Source organism: Cryptomeria japonica, chromosome 9, assembly GCF_030272615.1.
Source record: "Cryptomeria japonica chromosome 9, Sugi_1.0, whole genome shotgun sequence".
NCBI classification, from domain to species: Eukaryota; Viridiplantae; Streptophyta; class Pinopsida; order Cupressales; family Cupressaceae; genus Cryptomeria; species Cryptomeria japonica.
The window spans coordinates 471,653,262-471,670,630 of record NC_081413.1 but is presented as its reverse complement, the minus strand read 5'-3'; the positions used below and the strand labels follow the sequence as shown (position 1 = coordinate 471,670,630).

The following is a 17,369-nucleotide window of genomic DNA, read 5'->3' as shown; positions in this document are numbered from 1 at the left end:
TGAATTGACTTTCATTGATGCTTACATTACTCCAACATCAGGGGAAAAAATAGGAAATGCAACTCACACAAAACAAAACAAGGAATGATTTCACATTAGATCTATGAGAACCAAATGTTCTCAATCGCAGTCACTGTTGTCGACTACTGCCACCTGATCTCAAGCAACATGGACAATTGCCACTGCCACTAGAAGATACCCTTGACTTTAGTCATTTAGGCACGAAATGGGAATGGAAAATTGGTTATTATCCCCCCCACAATGTGAAATTTCCACTTAGTCACACAACCAAGAACATTGAAAAGCGAATCATATCATGTTGCATACTACTGTCTGGATCTCGTTGTCTAGATCTTGCTACACATGATCACCATTGCCAATGAACGTAATCATTGAACAATCATCTTCCAACGAAGTACAATAGTCAGAGGACATCTACAGTCATCTGCTCTCCAATACAATCATTTTTCAGCATTCTCACACCCTACTGAAAAGAATAGAAAATGAAATGTCACCAAGGCTGATAAGCGACACCATCATTGGTGACTAACGAGAGGCCGTTGATTGTCCTCCTTCCTCTGTTGCCTCGTTCCTCCAATTATTTGCTACTTAGCAAATTTGTCTTTTGAGACTCGTTTCATCAGTTGTCAAGAAAGAATATATCATCCCCCCCTTGATGTAAACTTTGTACAAGGAGTGTCAGGTACCACCGACCATGCACTCCAATTGACACAATTTTGTTTATTTTAAATTTTTAACACTTACGTTTTGATAGTACAATAATAAACACTATTGTCAAAAAAGATAATACAACTTGACTATGACATAAAACATTCCCTTGTGAACTAAGAACAAATGAACAATAAATAAAAGTCTACTACTGTAAAACTAATAAAAACTTGACTACAATCTAAGATCTTTTACCCCTTTTGATCATCTACGATCAAGATTTTCACTACCAAACACTTCAAACTAGTGCTCAAGTACATAATTATTAACTTCTTTCTTTAACACGAGCTCAAAATTGGTAGTGAAGAAATCTTCCTTTTCATTAGTGTGCCAAGTGAAATGTCTCACAAGTTGCACTTGATGTTCTATAATATGAATGCCAGAGAGGATTCAGAGATGTCCTCCAACATGGTCAAACACTCCAAATATTCATCAAAATAGCTGAATGTCGATCCTATAGCATGTACCCTTCGACTTGTCCATACACAAATCAACCCTTAGCTCATGGTAGACGTAGCATGGAACGGACAATTTGAAAAGCCTAGATAAAATAATGATTGCACAATCAAGGAATTCTTCAATTTGATGTATCATCCACAACCTGGCCACAAGCAGATCGGAAAGAAGCAATCACAGACATACGCCCTCCAACAACATGCATATCAAATTATAAAGAACTTAGCTTGCAATGCATATAGTATCTCCTATGATGATGTGCTCAAAACTCACGCATACCACAACAAATCAAACAACGCGTCACTTTTGATTTGACACAGCCTTGTCTATAGCAGATCAATAACAATATACACACTCAGAGGATAATTGCAGGCGCTTCCCTCACGAAGCAATGCATCGTAGAGCGGAGAATTATCTGTATTCAAACGCCTCTTAAGTGATTCATCAACATGGTTTGCAATACTACTCACCAAATGATCCGCAAGACGGGCCACACGACCCTCATGTTCCCGTGCCTAGCATAGAGGTTGTCAGTGAGAGTTGCGTTCCAGAATGACTTTCTTTTACAAGAATAATCTTTTTGAGAGATTGATATTGAAGGATTATTTGAAACCAATGTTCCACGGGGATGCGTTTCCCCCCCCTTTTGCGCCATGTCTCAGAGACAGGGACGTTTCCGGGACGGGGGGGCAGGGACGCAACGTCTCCCGCATCTCCTTGGGAGACCCCCAAGCGTCTCCAAGTTTCCTTGGGAAACTCCCAGGTGTCTCCAAGTCTCCTTGGGAGACTCCCAAGCGTCTCTTGAGGGGTGTGGAGACTTGCAAGACAAGAATCTCCCATCCGACGTCTCCAAGACTCCTTGGGAGACTCCCAGACGTCTCTTGCGAGGCAAGGAGACTTGCTGGAATCTCTCGTTCGAACACTTCAAACTCAAAAAGCAATTGAAATCCTTTTTTTTTTAATTTTGAGCGATTTGAGCATTTTGCCATTTTGTCTTTTGTAATGCTATTGCTATTTGCTACTCATTGTAATGATGTATCATGTAATCATCATTATAGACTTTGTGATATCAAATATTAATATGATATTTTAATAATAGAAATCTCCAATTTGACAATTTCATTTGTCAAATTTTAATTAGCAATTAGTGTTCAAGAAATCTTTGTATTTAGATTTAATATTTCAAATTTTGCTATTTCGTAATTTTACTAATTTCCTATAGTTCATTTGAAATGTAATTCTTATACTGTTATACTTCTTTTCACAACTAGGTTTTCAAGTACTATAAGTATATGTATAACTATATCAGCACCACCACCTTGCCACCCCCCCACCGTCGTCCCCAAACTTAAACCCTTTGTCCCCCCGTCCCCAAAACCCGTTCCCACGTCCCCGCGTCCCCCCGTACCCGCTCCCCCCCATCCCCAATGGTCGTGGAACACTGTTTGAAACATTCTATTCAAAGACTTTACAATATAGCAAAAGAAGATGTTGATCCTTGTTCTCACGCGAGACTAAAAAGCTATAGATTAGTCATGAGAGAAAGCAATGAGATCAAAAGCAATGCCCAACAAAGTATTAAACGCCTCCTCTAAGGCATATAAACCATTTACAGACACAAATTAATCACAAGCACTAAGGAGATAAAGGATGCTCTGAAACCATATTAGGAAATATAAGTGTCAAAATAGAAGCCAAATAATATTACACAATCATAGTACATGTTTTTTCTTCTTCATTCAAATACATGACATATTTATAGGATATACAGATCCTATATTATAGGAAACTCTCACAACTAATTATCTAAATATATTGAGTTTTTTTAACAACTCAATATATTTTTATCATCTATTCAACAAACCTCTCAACTAATTGTGATTATGTGCTTTATGTGAACACTAATTATATATTTCCCAACAAGGATTTTGTGTAATACAACCTTTGGTTTCCCACATGAAAGTTGAAGGACATAGCTTTTGAAGTGCCTCTAGACTTGGATGAATCGATCCACACAAAGACTAGATTGCGTAGGATGAAGACAACACCTTGTTTACATAAGATGAGTTTGTTGATTTCAAAAGGCAAGGTATGGTGAGGATAGCTACAAATAAAAGCAAGAGACACTGAACTAGATAGCATTAGTGAAATTGATGTTGAACATGAAGCATAGCAGGAATCATTGCCATCAATTTTTAGGGTAGAGCCATAGCCAACTACAAATAATAGGCTCTCACCCTAGTTTTTATCTAGAATAGGGAAGAGGAAATTGTAAATTGTTGTAACTTGCATAAAGAGTAATTTATCATAATGATTTTCAATGACAATCATCATAAATTCATAATGCATATCATATTTATTGGTTGGCTATTGTATTCACATGGCAATGAGATCGTGTACTCTTTTTTGTATTTAAATCTAATAGAAAACACTTCCCCAATGTTTAAAACAATCATTCCATAAATTTTGAACCTACTTTGTGCATTAAATTTATGTTTTTTAAGCACTTTTAAGTATTTTGTAAGTTGAGTTTTATTGGGATCTTAACTCTCAATCAAATTTGGTCTAATGAGTTTCAGTCCAAGATTTCAAACTATAATTGTATACGTATTTAGTGATAGATCATTCCTTCTCTACAACAAAATAACACATACGACTTTTGTTGATACCTTCCAAGCTTATGTTAGCATAAAGCAACAATTGAGCTCTAAAACAAACTACAAAACCTCTCCCTCATAAGTCTGCCTGCAACCATACAACTGGTGCTATTATTTATGATAAAATACACCACATATTGTAGCTCAACCTCATTCACAACCTCCTCAAAAAAAATGAAGAGTGTTTGTCATGATTTTATTATATCAAATGTATTACACATTTGAAGTGACAATGTGCCACTATGTGATTCCACAGGAATTAATCAAGGTATCATTTAAGCTATTTGTTTACCCATCAGACATAATGGCACAACCACTCCTTACCCACACTTTACAACGTTTAGAAGGAAGACCACTCACATCTTGCACTAGTTCTCTCAAAATGCTAACCTCCAAAATTTGTATGATTAAATGAGAAAAAAAGGAAACCACTTTTTGTTGGCACCAATAGAAGGATCTTTGGAAGATGTGTCAGTACAAATCTAGGAACCCTCCAAGGTATGATCAAATCTCTCCCAGCACTCACCAGTGGGAAGTAACTAAGTCTTTTAATTTCAATGTAGCATAAGATGCAGTTTTGCAGTGTCGATGTCAATATTCTTCCAATATGAATGTACCAAAAAATCTGTTACACCATAAATTATATAATTAAAAAAATGCTGCATCTCCATTAATGTTAAAGAAAAGATACTAGATGAATAGATGGAAGATATTAGTAGTATTCAACCTTAGCAAATTTAAAGTTTTTCACAATATGCGCCACTAACGACGACTCAGCACATACCAGCTGTGGTGCACCGATAATCTATTGATGCAGTCAATGGATCTCTCATCTGCATGATAATAGAAAAAGTTTAATAGTCAGCTCCATATCAAAAACCTAGACCAAGTATCAAGCATCATTCAAATTGGAAAGTCTAGAAAGAAAATGCATTGTGAAAACTTTCAATGGCAAGCAAGAGTGTAATTATTCTCAGCACTAACAGTAAACCTAATGTTGGCATCTGCTAGGATTTTCCCATGAACTGGTAGACCCCGGATATGCAAAGCCTGACACACAATAGCTGCACCATTGCAAACAACAGATCTGATCTTACCAAATCTCTGCTGAAAGGACAATCTACCAACAGCCAAGGAGACTATGGATTCCTCACATGTCCACAACCTCTCAATGCCCACAGCCTCTCAATGCCCACATAAACTCAAAACTTCAATCAAGCCCTCAACCCTGAAACAACCTATACTTCTGATGAGAATTTACATGGATTTGTCATATAACATGCTCAAGAAATAATCTCAAAACCCATTCTCCTTTCCAAAAAAAATGAGTAATGTTTGATGATTAATAATCACGCAAAAATCAGTTTTAACTTTTTGTATGGAAGAGATGGTATATTGGTTCTGGCTTCTCAAAGGATTGAACCTAATCTGTATTTTTATTGCAAATGAAAATTGGAAGCCTACAAGATGAGTTGATCTATTATTGCTGCCCAAGTGGTCCCTGGCCTCTTCACAGAACATGGATACCTAGCCTTCAACCTAACATCAACTATAATGCTGATCTAGGTAAGACTCTCTCAAATACCAAATGAATACTGGTAGTCAGCAGGCCTTCAAAAATTAGGAAGGGGCCATTTTAAATCAACAACAATTCTATTCAAAGGAATACAATTAATCATCATTCTTGTTTTCCCTATTTTGATTTCAAAAAGACTATGAACAATAAAACATGAGCAAGAGTACTGAGAAAATGATCTTATAAAATCTATTTGTTGAAGTTGAATGACCTGATTTCGTAGTTCAGTATCATCTTCTTTGTGGATCACAACATTCTTTTTCCTTGGACTAGCCAATTGTCTATGGTAGGATTCTCAGCATTGAAAGGGACGTTCTATACATAACAGCTCAAGTTTGATCTTTAATTAAGCAGCTTGGCACTCAACATTGACTGGAATAGAAAACTGCAACTGAATTAGGATTTGGCATAACTGTTTGGCCTTATTAAATTGTTGTTCTTGCTAAATTGTGTCTCTGATTGAAGGATATACCCATTGAGCTTTAAGTTTATCTCTTACAATTGCTTGCTGAAGCCTTGGCATTGTTTAGAATGGCTCTGGATATTGTAAACTTTAACAAATTTCAAGACTATATGGACAAATATAATCCATGAAAAGACCTGCTAGCCTGATATCATATCCAGAAGCATCAGTCTGAACAATGTCTGTAATATGTAGATTCATCATGATTTCCTATAGAAATCAGAACATTACTAACGAAACAATTCAAATCTCTTCTACCATTAATTCTTTATACAGGATGTGGAGAAGGATAATAAACCCAGTTCTTGAAGACATGATTCAGTAAATTTCAGCATTGCACCTGTCTGTAGATGCATCAAACTTTTGAAAATATATGTTATCCTCAACTGCAATAAGAACAGGTACATGTACAACAGCTTTGGTTTGCATTAGTATACTGATTTAATGCTACCAGTGCAAAAGGCTATTGGCACATTGAGAGGTGACTTGATATGCTGGACTAGAGATTTTATAAAATGCTGTCAGGATATGGAGTTAAAGCCTTTGGATTTTGGACGGATCATACCTGGAAATTGTAAACATTTCCCATTCTGATCTTGAATTGCTGTCTGAAAAATACTAAAAGACTATTTAGAGCAACTTTGTTATTCACTCTTAAATTATCTTTCCACTGCTTTGCACTTTTTCCCAATACAATATTGCGCATAGTCTTCATAGGCTCTTTCATCTTCTTCCTCTTTCATTTCTTCACTTGAAATGACCATAAATTCCCCTACCACGATGACTTATTTTGTCTTTGGTAGATCTGTTTCATCAATATTGGACTGGAGCGTAGATCTTGATATAATTCTCTGTATGTTTCTTCAATCTCAAACAATTCTTGAACTCCCACCAATCAAAATTTTATTTTATATCAAAACAAGCTTTCACCTATTTAGGAGTCCTTTTGGCACAAGAATGAGCCTAATGCCCCTTCTGTTCATAGGCATAATGTAATAACCAACCTAGATTTTTATTTTTTTAATGAAAATATATTCAACTGAAAGTAAGATACAAACAGAACTCCTTCTCACTTTCTAATCACACAAATCACAAAATAGGCAAGGTGAGATCATACAGTGTTCCGGATTACAATTAACTGAAATGCGGTGTTGAAAGAAAAGTACGAGGCTGCAAACCAACCAATACAAATTATTCAGTAGGGTACATATGCATTACAAGAAATGTAAATAAGCAACTTCCTCTTAATTTAGTGGTGAGCATAGGAGCACATCCGCTTATTCAGTGGGGAAGGTTCAGCACATCCACTTATCCAGTGGGGAAGGTTCAGCACATCCACTTATCCAGTGGGAAAGCTTAATACAATTAAACTACTTGTTCACTAAGGTAAGTACATCAACAAGAACAAATTTAAAACCACTGGCAAAACTACCATCCAGTGTTTACAAAATAAAGTGCAGAGAAATGATTGCTTTCCGTGGTATAACCATCCAAAGCATTACAAGTTAACACATATCCATTGTGTACATCAAATAAAAGGATTCACTGTTGATGACAAGTGTTGATGTAAATAAGAACTGCTGAAACACTCCACAACGGTGACAAATAATGTACCTAACAACCCAACTATGAAATAACAATGTGATACCTTGATTGGACAAATAGGAAGGCTCGTGTAGGTCCAAAAAAGCACTGAAAACATGCTGCTACAGGTTTCGGCAGCAAGCAAGATACCTAGAAATCTCACCTACACACATCTAAGTTTCTAACACACACCCAAGCTGCAACTTCACTCATAACACTCCAAAATCACTTCAAAAGTTGCCCAAACAGGAATTCTGGAAAGATATAATAAGCTACCATAGTAGAACCGCGCACACACTAAAGACTACTCATTACAAAAATTTGTCTAAGTTTGGAAAGGTATAAGTTCCTCCAAAACTAGATTTTGCATTGTGACTCCTAAAGGTTTGAAACCCATCTCAAACATCATAACAATATACGTAAAATATAGCTTAAAGTATAAGAAAGGAAATACACAAACTTATGCCTATATGTTTATGTCATGTATAGCCTCCTATGACCATGATAGCTCTACACACAAACATTTATCCACCCCAATGAAATATGAAACCCTCAAATGGAGATGGGGCAATCCCAAACAAGAAGAAAAAGGCACCAAAACCCAAGCGAACAGCCCTAGGATCCTCACACCCAGCCCAAGATGGTATGGCATGTACCAAATGGTACAGCCCAGCAAACACCTTACTGTTTCTTTCTCAAATGTACAGCCTACAAGAGCATACACAAGCATCCAAAAGGCAGAAGTAATATCATTTCAAAACACCATTATACCTACAATATGATGTACGGCCAGATAATGGAAGTGTACAACTTGCACAAAGTCCCCAACTCTTCACTGAAATATCATGAGATAACTACTCAGAAGATCGACAAACAAAACTTCATCACAATACATCAAAAAATCTATCCCTGCAACACCAAAACTGAAACTTCGATTTGAAGCACAACCGTAATCCCTGGATTAAATTACCAAGACCAGCCAGGTGGGTTTTCATCCCCAAAACCAATTACTCCAAGAGAGTTTCCGTCCTCAAGAAGCTTTAGAATAACTTAGATTCATTCCAACACCACAACAATATCATATTCTCAAGTCTATCTCCAAAATGAGCCCCAACACCTCCTTAAATAGCTTTTTAGAAGGAATTATTAAATTTTAAGAGAAAAAAATCACTTTTTTCCTCTCAAAGACCTTTTTGAAATAATAATAACATTTCTTGTGCAAAAGCCCCCTCTCAGCATCCAAATTTTAGAACACTTAATCACCTATCCAACAAGCTATTACACTAAGTTGTCCTTTTATTAATTCCCAACATTAGACAACTTTAATGAATCAGTTAAATAACTCAATTACTCACCCAAGTTGTGGAAAAACAAAAGCTGCAATGAAATCAAACTCTGATCATACCAACATGATTCTTAAAACATGGGATGATGATTGAAGCCGACTGGGTGACTTACTAAAAATATACTGCTCCTCCAAGAAGTTTGGAGAGCACACAAAAGGTTGGAAATTGATTTTGAAAGCATCACTAGACTCACCAAGGCCAACTAGAATCATTGCCATAAACCAAAGTCACTGATGGCCAACCTTCAGCACTCCAAGAAGTTAGGAGTTTTTCCCAACACACCAAGAAGGCTTTGGAAGAACTTGAAATCTAGCTAAAAGTTAACAATTCAATATTACTAAAATTTAGGACATTACACATGACATGTTTTTAGTTCTTTTTGTGACTTTGGTTGTGCTTCGCTATGGAAACTTTGGAATAGCCTGAGCCTTTTAGCTCTAGAAGATCTAAATCTAAATTTGGCCTCCTTACCGATTGAGGTCTCTTGCATTCATCAAGCATGTATTTCGCTACAAGTAGAAACTGAAAACTTTGGTATAACTTGTGCTGTTGTAGTGCACAGTCATACTATCTCATTTCTAGATGCATCAATAAGATTGCCAAAGTATAGAGTGGAGATATATATACCTTGCACATTTATTATTTGGTTTATCTAAAACTATGTTTCAAATATTCTTTGGGAGACAACTAAAGTATTAAATTTTTCATGTTTATACCTTTCCAATATTAAAGAACAAATATTTTGTTGGTATTCAACTGAAAATTTCATACTAGGACAAATGACAGCATTTCATGCCTGGAAAGAGAATTTCATCTTATTTCTTCTTTTCCTCTTAACTGGAGACAAATTCTGCAACAATAACATTTACCAATCGCTGAAGGCCCACCCCTAATGTACTAGGCATGGCAACTTCGAGTACAGCTTCATTATCAAATTATTCACTTCTTATAGGGTATAAGAATGATTTGTCTGTAGTACTATTATATCTGATTGGCTTGGGTTCCCATCAATACTTGACAACAGTGAACAACTTCTATTGTTTGGAATCACGTTCCAAGATAGAGGGGAAATAGCAGTTTGGCAAACCCTTCAGCTTATATTTACATTATTTACAGTTGCTTGGAACATGTGCAGTTCTGATTCATTCTTTGACTGCTAGCATGTTATAAGGGGAAACAAGGACAATCCTATCTTTTTGGAAGGAACAGCTGATGGCTTGTTGATTAAAGCAGAAAACTATAGCGATATTATTTATAAGTAATCTTTACAAGACTGGAACTCCAAATTTCAACATATTGTTTTTTAGCCCCTTCTATTTCTTTCTGTTCACTCTTCTTTTTTGTCTCTAGATAATAACTCAAAGCATCCACATTGTGATTGATTGCCTGTAAATCTGATTCTACCACACTGGCTTTGTCAAACAATCCGTTAATATTAGCTTCTGATAGACTGTCCAATTCACCAGATAATTAAATAGCCTTAACTTCATCTTTCTGATTTGATGAAATTGTTGAATCTCTACCCAAATATGACAAATCTGCTCTTGAAGGTGGTTGTTCTTCATCAGGTACTGAAGTGCAGAAGGCAGTCTTTGGTTGCCATTTCCCAAATGTAACAAAAATTTTACTATTGTATTTCCTTTGAATAGAAAGTGAACCATCCAGTTTAGAATTCCCAGATGACTCAGCAACACAAAGAACATTTTTGTCAGTGTCACCACTAAACAAGATTCTAAGTTTTATATTGGTTGTATGCTAAGTCACAAGGTTCAAATTCAATTTCAGGTTCGGCAATGATGAAATTTGGATGAAGTTCGGCAAGGACAAGAAATTTGGAAAAAAAATCGAAATTAAATTCACCTTACATAAATTTTATTTTTTTAAAACTAGAAGAATATACCCCCCAATAAATTATCAAATTAGTTTAACTATTATTTTTGAAAGATAAAAGATCTTAAATTTAAATTTGTTATAATTAGATATTAATTTTTTATTAAAAATAAATATAAGTAAAATAATATTTGAACTCTTTATTGACGTCCAAGTCAATATATAAATTAAAATACAAATTTAACAACATACTTTTATTTTTTTATAGAATAAGAAAACAAAACAAAAAAAAACTAAAGAAAAAGCAATTTGAAACTTTCATTGAAAACCCAATACAAAAACGACAAAAAAAAAAAAAAAAAAAAAACCCAAATAAATATCTAAATTCAGACTCTTCAAGAGTTGCGTGGGAGTTGCAGCTGCGACCAACTTGTTGGGCCACACTAGAAGAGTGTCCGCCCTCTGCTCACGTTCTCAGCTTGCACCCACGACATCACCTCTGAGAAAACCCTATTAAAATAGCGCCTAACGAAAAATAATATTTAATAAAAATTAACAAAAAAAAATTCGATAGATTTTGAACTTCACATTTGAAGTTCACTGAATGCTGTGACTGAGGTTGTATGTAACTATGTATGGCAATGCTGGACAACATGGATAATTATACATTTCTGTGTACATCACAATTAAGAGAACAGGTTGCCATGGGAGAAGTATGTAGATCTATTGTACCAACATATCACGTAATATATCTAGTTTTAAGTGATAGCAATGGTTTCCTAACAGGAAGTGCCCATAAACTAGCAGATTCAAGATATTGTTTAACTAATGGATAGCCTACAGAATTGTCTTCTGAAGCAACATTTCTTACAATGATTCATCCACTTCCCAACAAAATGATATTCCTGATAGCCAACCCAATCAAATTTAATGATGACATAACGAAAGAAGCTAAATGAATGTGTTTGGAGTCTTCAGACTCTAGGATGTTTGTGAAGCCCAACTGATAGATTTCTTGAACACTTGTACATTTGATGAATAAAGTGATCATCTATACAAATAGTTTTATGTTAAACATGACACATAGACACTACATGCAACTGACCAGGTACTAATGCAGGACCCAAGATCAATTTTCAGATTTATTTAGAAATAAATTTGAAATTAATCAATTATTAGTTTAACTATTTGCTATCTGGCACTGCTTCAATTACACCTTTTTGCATCCATTGTAAGGCACTGGATTTGAGAAATTGGTAATCAGTTGTTTCTTGTATTATTATTCAAGCAACGGAAGCTTATTAAATAGCCCATATTCAAAGCAGTTTCACAAACTGTTTACATTCTCCTCATACATAGTGAACCTGTAATTTTACTCTTTAATTTTGTCTAGGCTGACAAGCTCTTTAGCCCACCTTTGCACTACTGTTTCTCTCAGTTTCTGGGACAGCGGGGCAGAGATTTGGAGATGGCAAAAAATTGCCTACATTTTGGGGACAGCAAAAATTTTCCTATATTTTTGGAAAGGTAAAGGGACGGCTTATAAAATTATCGTAAAAAATATTTAAAAGTAAAACCAGTTTACAATAAAAGAATGAAATGATTCTTTGCGAGTGTAAATTATTTTGGGATGGCTCTCGGACAGGCTGTTGTAATCCCAATTGTAGAAATAGTATCCCCAAGGAACATTATACTAACCACTTCATACAGCAACTGAGGGCGAGGAAAAGAGAGTGTTCTTGCATAGAAAAATATAGACAATGTAGAGGTGTAACATACACGCTTATCTTTTTTTCGTTTTGTGTTTGACATGTTTGATAGAAGAAGACAAAGATGCAGAAAGGGTTTGTTCTACAATAAACACACTTGCAGCAATACAGAATATAAAATAACTTATAAAAGCACAATATTCATGAAACCCAACAACTTGAGATGATTCAGATTTATTCTCAGAACTGAAACAAGAATATATAATAAAAATAAGTGCAACCCAGATCATAAAATAACATTACAATGCCATTTCTAACATACCCAAATAATCTGGTTGACTTTGATAATTAACTGTACTTTGAGCCAGCTACTGCAAGCTCACAAAACTAGACACCACAGCCAACATAAATATTCTTTAATCACTCTTCTGATTTCCAACACTAAAGATGCCCTAGACGTCTCTCCCTTGGGCCACATAAATTCTGCCCAAACCCTGAACTAGTACCCAGTAACCCTCACATACCTCTCCAGGAATGGTATGTCCAGATATGGAGAAGGTACGGTGTAGTACCCCTACCGTAATCGATCTCTAACCTTGGTTTAATCTTGATTAGTTTATCGTAATATTATGTTATAGTCAGATGTTGATTTTACGCATAGCTATTGATGTGGTTCTCACACTAGTTGTATGCAGGTTATTCAGTGTACCTATTTCGTGATATTAGTATCGGACTAATGCTCTCATTAAGTTATCATACATGCATACATATATAATAACTTAATGAGAGCATTAGTCCGATACTAATATCACGAAATAGGTACACTGAATAACCTGCATACAACTAGTGTGAGAACCACATCAATAGCTATGCGTAAAATCAACATCTGACTATAACATAATATTACGATAAACTAATCAAGATTAAACCAAGGTTAGAGATCGATTACGGTAGGGGTACTACATTCTCCCCCCCTAGGTTCCGACTTACTCCTGGAAGTCGTAAGGCTAGATGGAGAACATGTCGTACGCATCAGCCCTGAAACTCATTCAACAAGATCAAATTGCACATAGAAAACTTTCCATAAATAAATGAAATATAATTGCAAAATCCTTTACAAACGCCATTATCCATTGGCAAGATACATTTAAAACCATACATTCCTTAAAATATTCTAGGAATTATCCACAATCATAGCAGAGAAACAAGAATTTTCTTCCTTTTATTACACCAAATTAAAGCATTACAAAGAGGTACACAACAATTACCATAATCATTGACCAAAAATGACAAGAAAACCTGCCATAATGATCAATTTCCTTTACCAATCCATCTTTTCATAAAATTTTAAATCATAGAACTAGCTCAAAATGTCAATTTCTACAGACAAATTAACTTTCATGAAATAGGAGCAACAAAATAACTCAATTGGTTACACTTGCCAGGCATAAGAAAACCTTTCCAAAGACTATGTCCCATAACATAGCGACAAGTTAACACAATTTACTCCATGATACAAATAATAACCATCCACATAACTGGAATGCATAACAGAAAAGGCCACATGTGAGCATGTCTAATGCTCGGTCAGAGGTAACATGCATGATCAGCATCTCTATGCCTGATCTCATAACCACAATATGATCATAAAAATCCAATATCTCACTTGTCCCTACGTTCGCTAGTGTGTTGTCGTTTTGTCCTGTTAGGAGTACCTTTGTGAGTCGTCCTTTTGTCTCTGCCCTTGTGAGTGTCGGTTTCATGTTAGACCTTGGGTGGTGATGGCTCAGTTTTGTGGATGCTCTCCTGGACTCTTGTTTTAGCTTTGATTATGTTCAGCTGGATCCTGTACTTCTCAGGGATCGTTTATGTATCAATGGACCGATGTGGTCGTTTGTATATCGTTTATGTATCGCCTTGATGGCTGGATTGTATGGTGTAACCTCTTGTATTCTCTTATGTTTCCTATATCCAGCTTCATCATGTATGATTTACTTATGTTAGAATGGTTAAGTGGATAAATGGAATTAGCTTTATATGCTTATATTCAGTTCTTTCTTGAATGTCGTTGATCGAATGCCTAAGTGGTTTAGATGATATTATCGTAGATGCTAGTATGCAATCGTCTTTTGAAATGCAATAAGTTGGAATATGAAAGAATGTAGTTTAGAGTAATGAATTATGCTCAGTTGTTGTTAAGGAATTTAAATATGCTTGGAAAGATCTCTCATGTTATGATGAAATCCTAGTGTATTAGAATGTTAGATGTATGGATGTAATTTTAAATGAAAAGCTTGAATGAGAATCATGAATGGATCTTAATGGATGAATCTTTGCTTGTGAATTGTATTTCCATCTTTTGAAAGAAATTATCCTGATTAAGAATTATCTCGTTGTTTAGATAATTAGCTTATTGGATTAATTGTGTGAGTTAAGTGAATTGTGAAAATTTAAGTAATCTCGTTGGGAAACTCTCTAGGTGTTAGTTGAAGTCTTCCGCTATGTAATCTGAATCTTTGATATCATGTTGCATCTTATGTGTTATAACTTTTTAAAAAAAAGAAAATTTGCACTCTATTCTTGTAATTTTGGCTTATCCCTTCGGGGTTTCCTGGCGGGGCATTACATACGGCCAGCAAGATGAGGTACAAACAGCAAATAATATTCTTCAATCTCCCTCAATTCAACCTCCCACCAGTCTTCTCTAAATGTACTCTGTGCAAACTGAAAATACAAATCACCAATCAAGCCCAACCATGGTCTTTGTATGAATCCACCAAATAAATCTTCTAGATTGTATCTTTCACCAATGTAGAAAATGTTCCTTGCAAGGGTTTTCGTCCTTACAAATCCACAAGATGAACAATCCAACCAGCAAGAGAAATCTCCAAAATATCAAATCCCAACATATCAAAATGAGCTCAAAAGACTTCCTTTATAGCCTCCAAAATCTACACCCAGCAAAGGAATACCTTTTTAATTTATTAAAAACTTCTTATGCCTTCATAAAATAGGTGCCCAACCCAATAAAATCATTTACTTAATATTTAGCACTTAATCTTTTTAATTTTAACTTTGAGCGCCATATATTCAATATTTAAATAGACAATAAGTTAAATATTTAATTTAACTTAATAATTTATCGTTATTTATATTAAAAGCACTAGACTATATCACATATCAAGATATCAATATTAACTGCATCTATCGACAAATCTTAAAATAGTAATATTGACAATTGGCTTAGTCGGTGCCTGAGCTGACTTATTAAAAATAGTATGGGAACAAAACCACTCCAGAAAAGGGCATTATGCAAGTCTCAACCATCTAATCTCAATGAAACACCTAACACTGCCAAAAGCTAGATCATATTGTCATCATGAGTCCCCTAACCCTAGCTTATTAGCCTATGGGAACCCACTAAATAGGCTAACGGTCCACCAGGCTGAAGTGTTTAGGAAAGGCACATTACAAGAGGCATCTAGTTATAATGAACATTTTGAGTTGTGTTGGATATTTTATCATTGATGTCAAAGGTTGATAATCAAGGTCATACAAAACTTTGGAGGATTACTTAAAGTAACAAAGAACTATGGCACAAAAGGTTATATTCTTCCGCTACTTGGTTGTCTACTTGAGTTGGTTGCTTATTTGCTTGTGCTACTTGGCTACCTGATTGAGCTACTTGGTTGTGTGCTTGAGCTACTTGGTTGCTTGGTTCAGCTACTTAGTCGTGTGCTTGAGCTACTTGGTTGCTTGGTTAAGCTACTTGGTTGTCTACTTGAGCTACCTAGCTGTGTTTTTTGAAAGATCCCCAATCCAATTTTTACCAGGTCTGATCCAAAATTTGAGGTTATGTTCAATGTTTATCTACTGATAAGTCTTTGGCCAACGTATATTTGGATGGGTTTGATTGGTCTTTGTTTTTGTTTTGGTTGGTTTTGAAGTTTATGCAAGATTTTTTAATATTACATAAAAGAGACTACTGATTTAACATAACAAAATGCATAACACATAAGGAAGATAATCAAGAAACTTTATTTTTGCTTAAAAGAGCAATGAACATACCAATGAAGCAAGTCTGCGAAAAATCACGATTATACCCAATTAATCCTGAATCCTGGAGCTAGCCGATTTATTCCCCAAAAAAATCCCGATTCATGAAAAAATCGTTGACCAAGCGTTGACCCAATTGTCAAAGATTTTTTGCATTTAAATCACGTTAAAATCATGTTAAAAACCCCAAAATGGCAAAAAAGTGAAAAAAATCATTGTAAAAACTTGCAAAATCCTAGAAAAACACATGAAATAACTGAATTGCTTAGAAATTGGGTTGGTCTGAGACAAAATCAGAGTCAATGTGGAATCAACGTTGAAAACGTTTGTTATTTTGTCCATTTTTGGGGGGGTTCATCATTCCCCACACTTCACTTGTTCAAACCCACGAGCTCAATGGCCCTTGGTGGCTACCTCACCAATGGAGTTTTCTACCACAACACTAAATGTTCAAAGACATATTTAATATATGTAGATATAGATATATGATTTTTAATTTATAATTGATATAGTTAATTTTTGCTCAAACAAAGACATACAATTCATTATGTGAGCAATATATCTAAAGTGCTCCACGAAATAAATCTGAATGACAACAAACAAGCTTACATATATATAATAAAAGAGCCTCTGTAATGTCCCTACTAGTTAGAGATCACTGTCCTACAAAACAGATTGTTAGAATACCACAAATATATATATATAACTAATCTAATTTGCAATTTAACTTAAATTACTTAATTAACACTATTCACAATTCTTATCTAATAAAAGGATACGAATGCCGTATGGAGATATGTCCTTAGGCGGCTGTGAAGCTCGCCTTCTTGGAACCCATCTTGGTTCCAAGCCATCTAGGAAATCGAGGTTAATTCGATTCCTGTCTTGGGTGTAACTTCTTACACCCAAGCCATCCAGGAAATCGAAGGTTAATTCGATTCCTGTCTTGGATGTAACTTCTTA

At 35.3% G+C, this 17,369-nt stretch overlaps 1 protein-coding gene across 5 annotated transcripts in view; it reads right to left on the bottom strand.

Annotated features, from left to right (window-relative positions):
- Positions 1–17,369, bottom strand: part of LOC131075944 (ubiquinone biosynthesis O-methyltransferase, mitochondrial) — a 220,005-nt gene that overhangs the window by 74,438 nt on the left and 128,198 nt on the right. For 4 of the 5 annotated variants that reach the window (XM_058012926.2, XM_058012921.2, XM_058012922.2 and 1 more), the window contains one exon: positions 4,627–4,675. The exons of the other annotated variant lie outside the window; for it this stretch is intronic. In XM_058012926.2, coding sequence (XP_057868909.2) covers positions 4,627–4,675 — 49 coding nt within the window. The remainder of the gene's footprint in view (positions 1–4,626; positions 4,676–17,369) is intronic. 5 annotated transcript variants of the gene reach the window in all.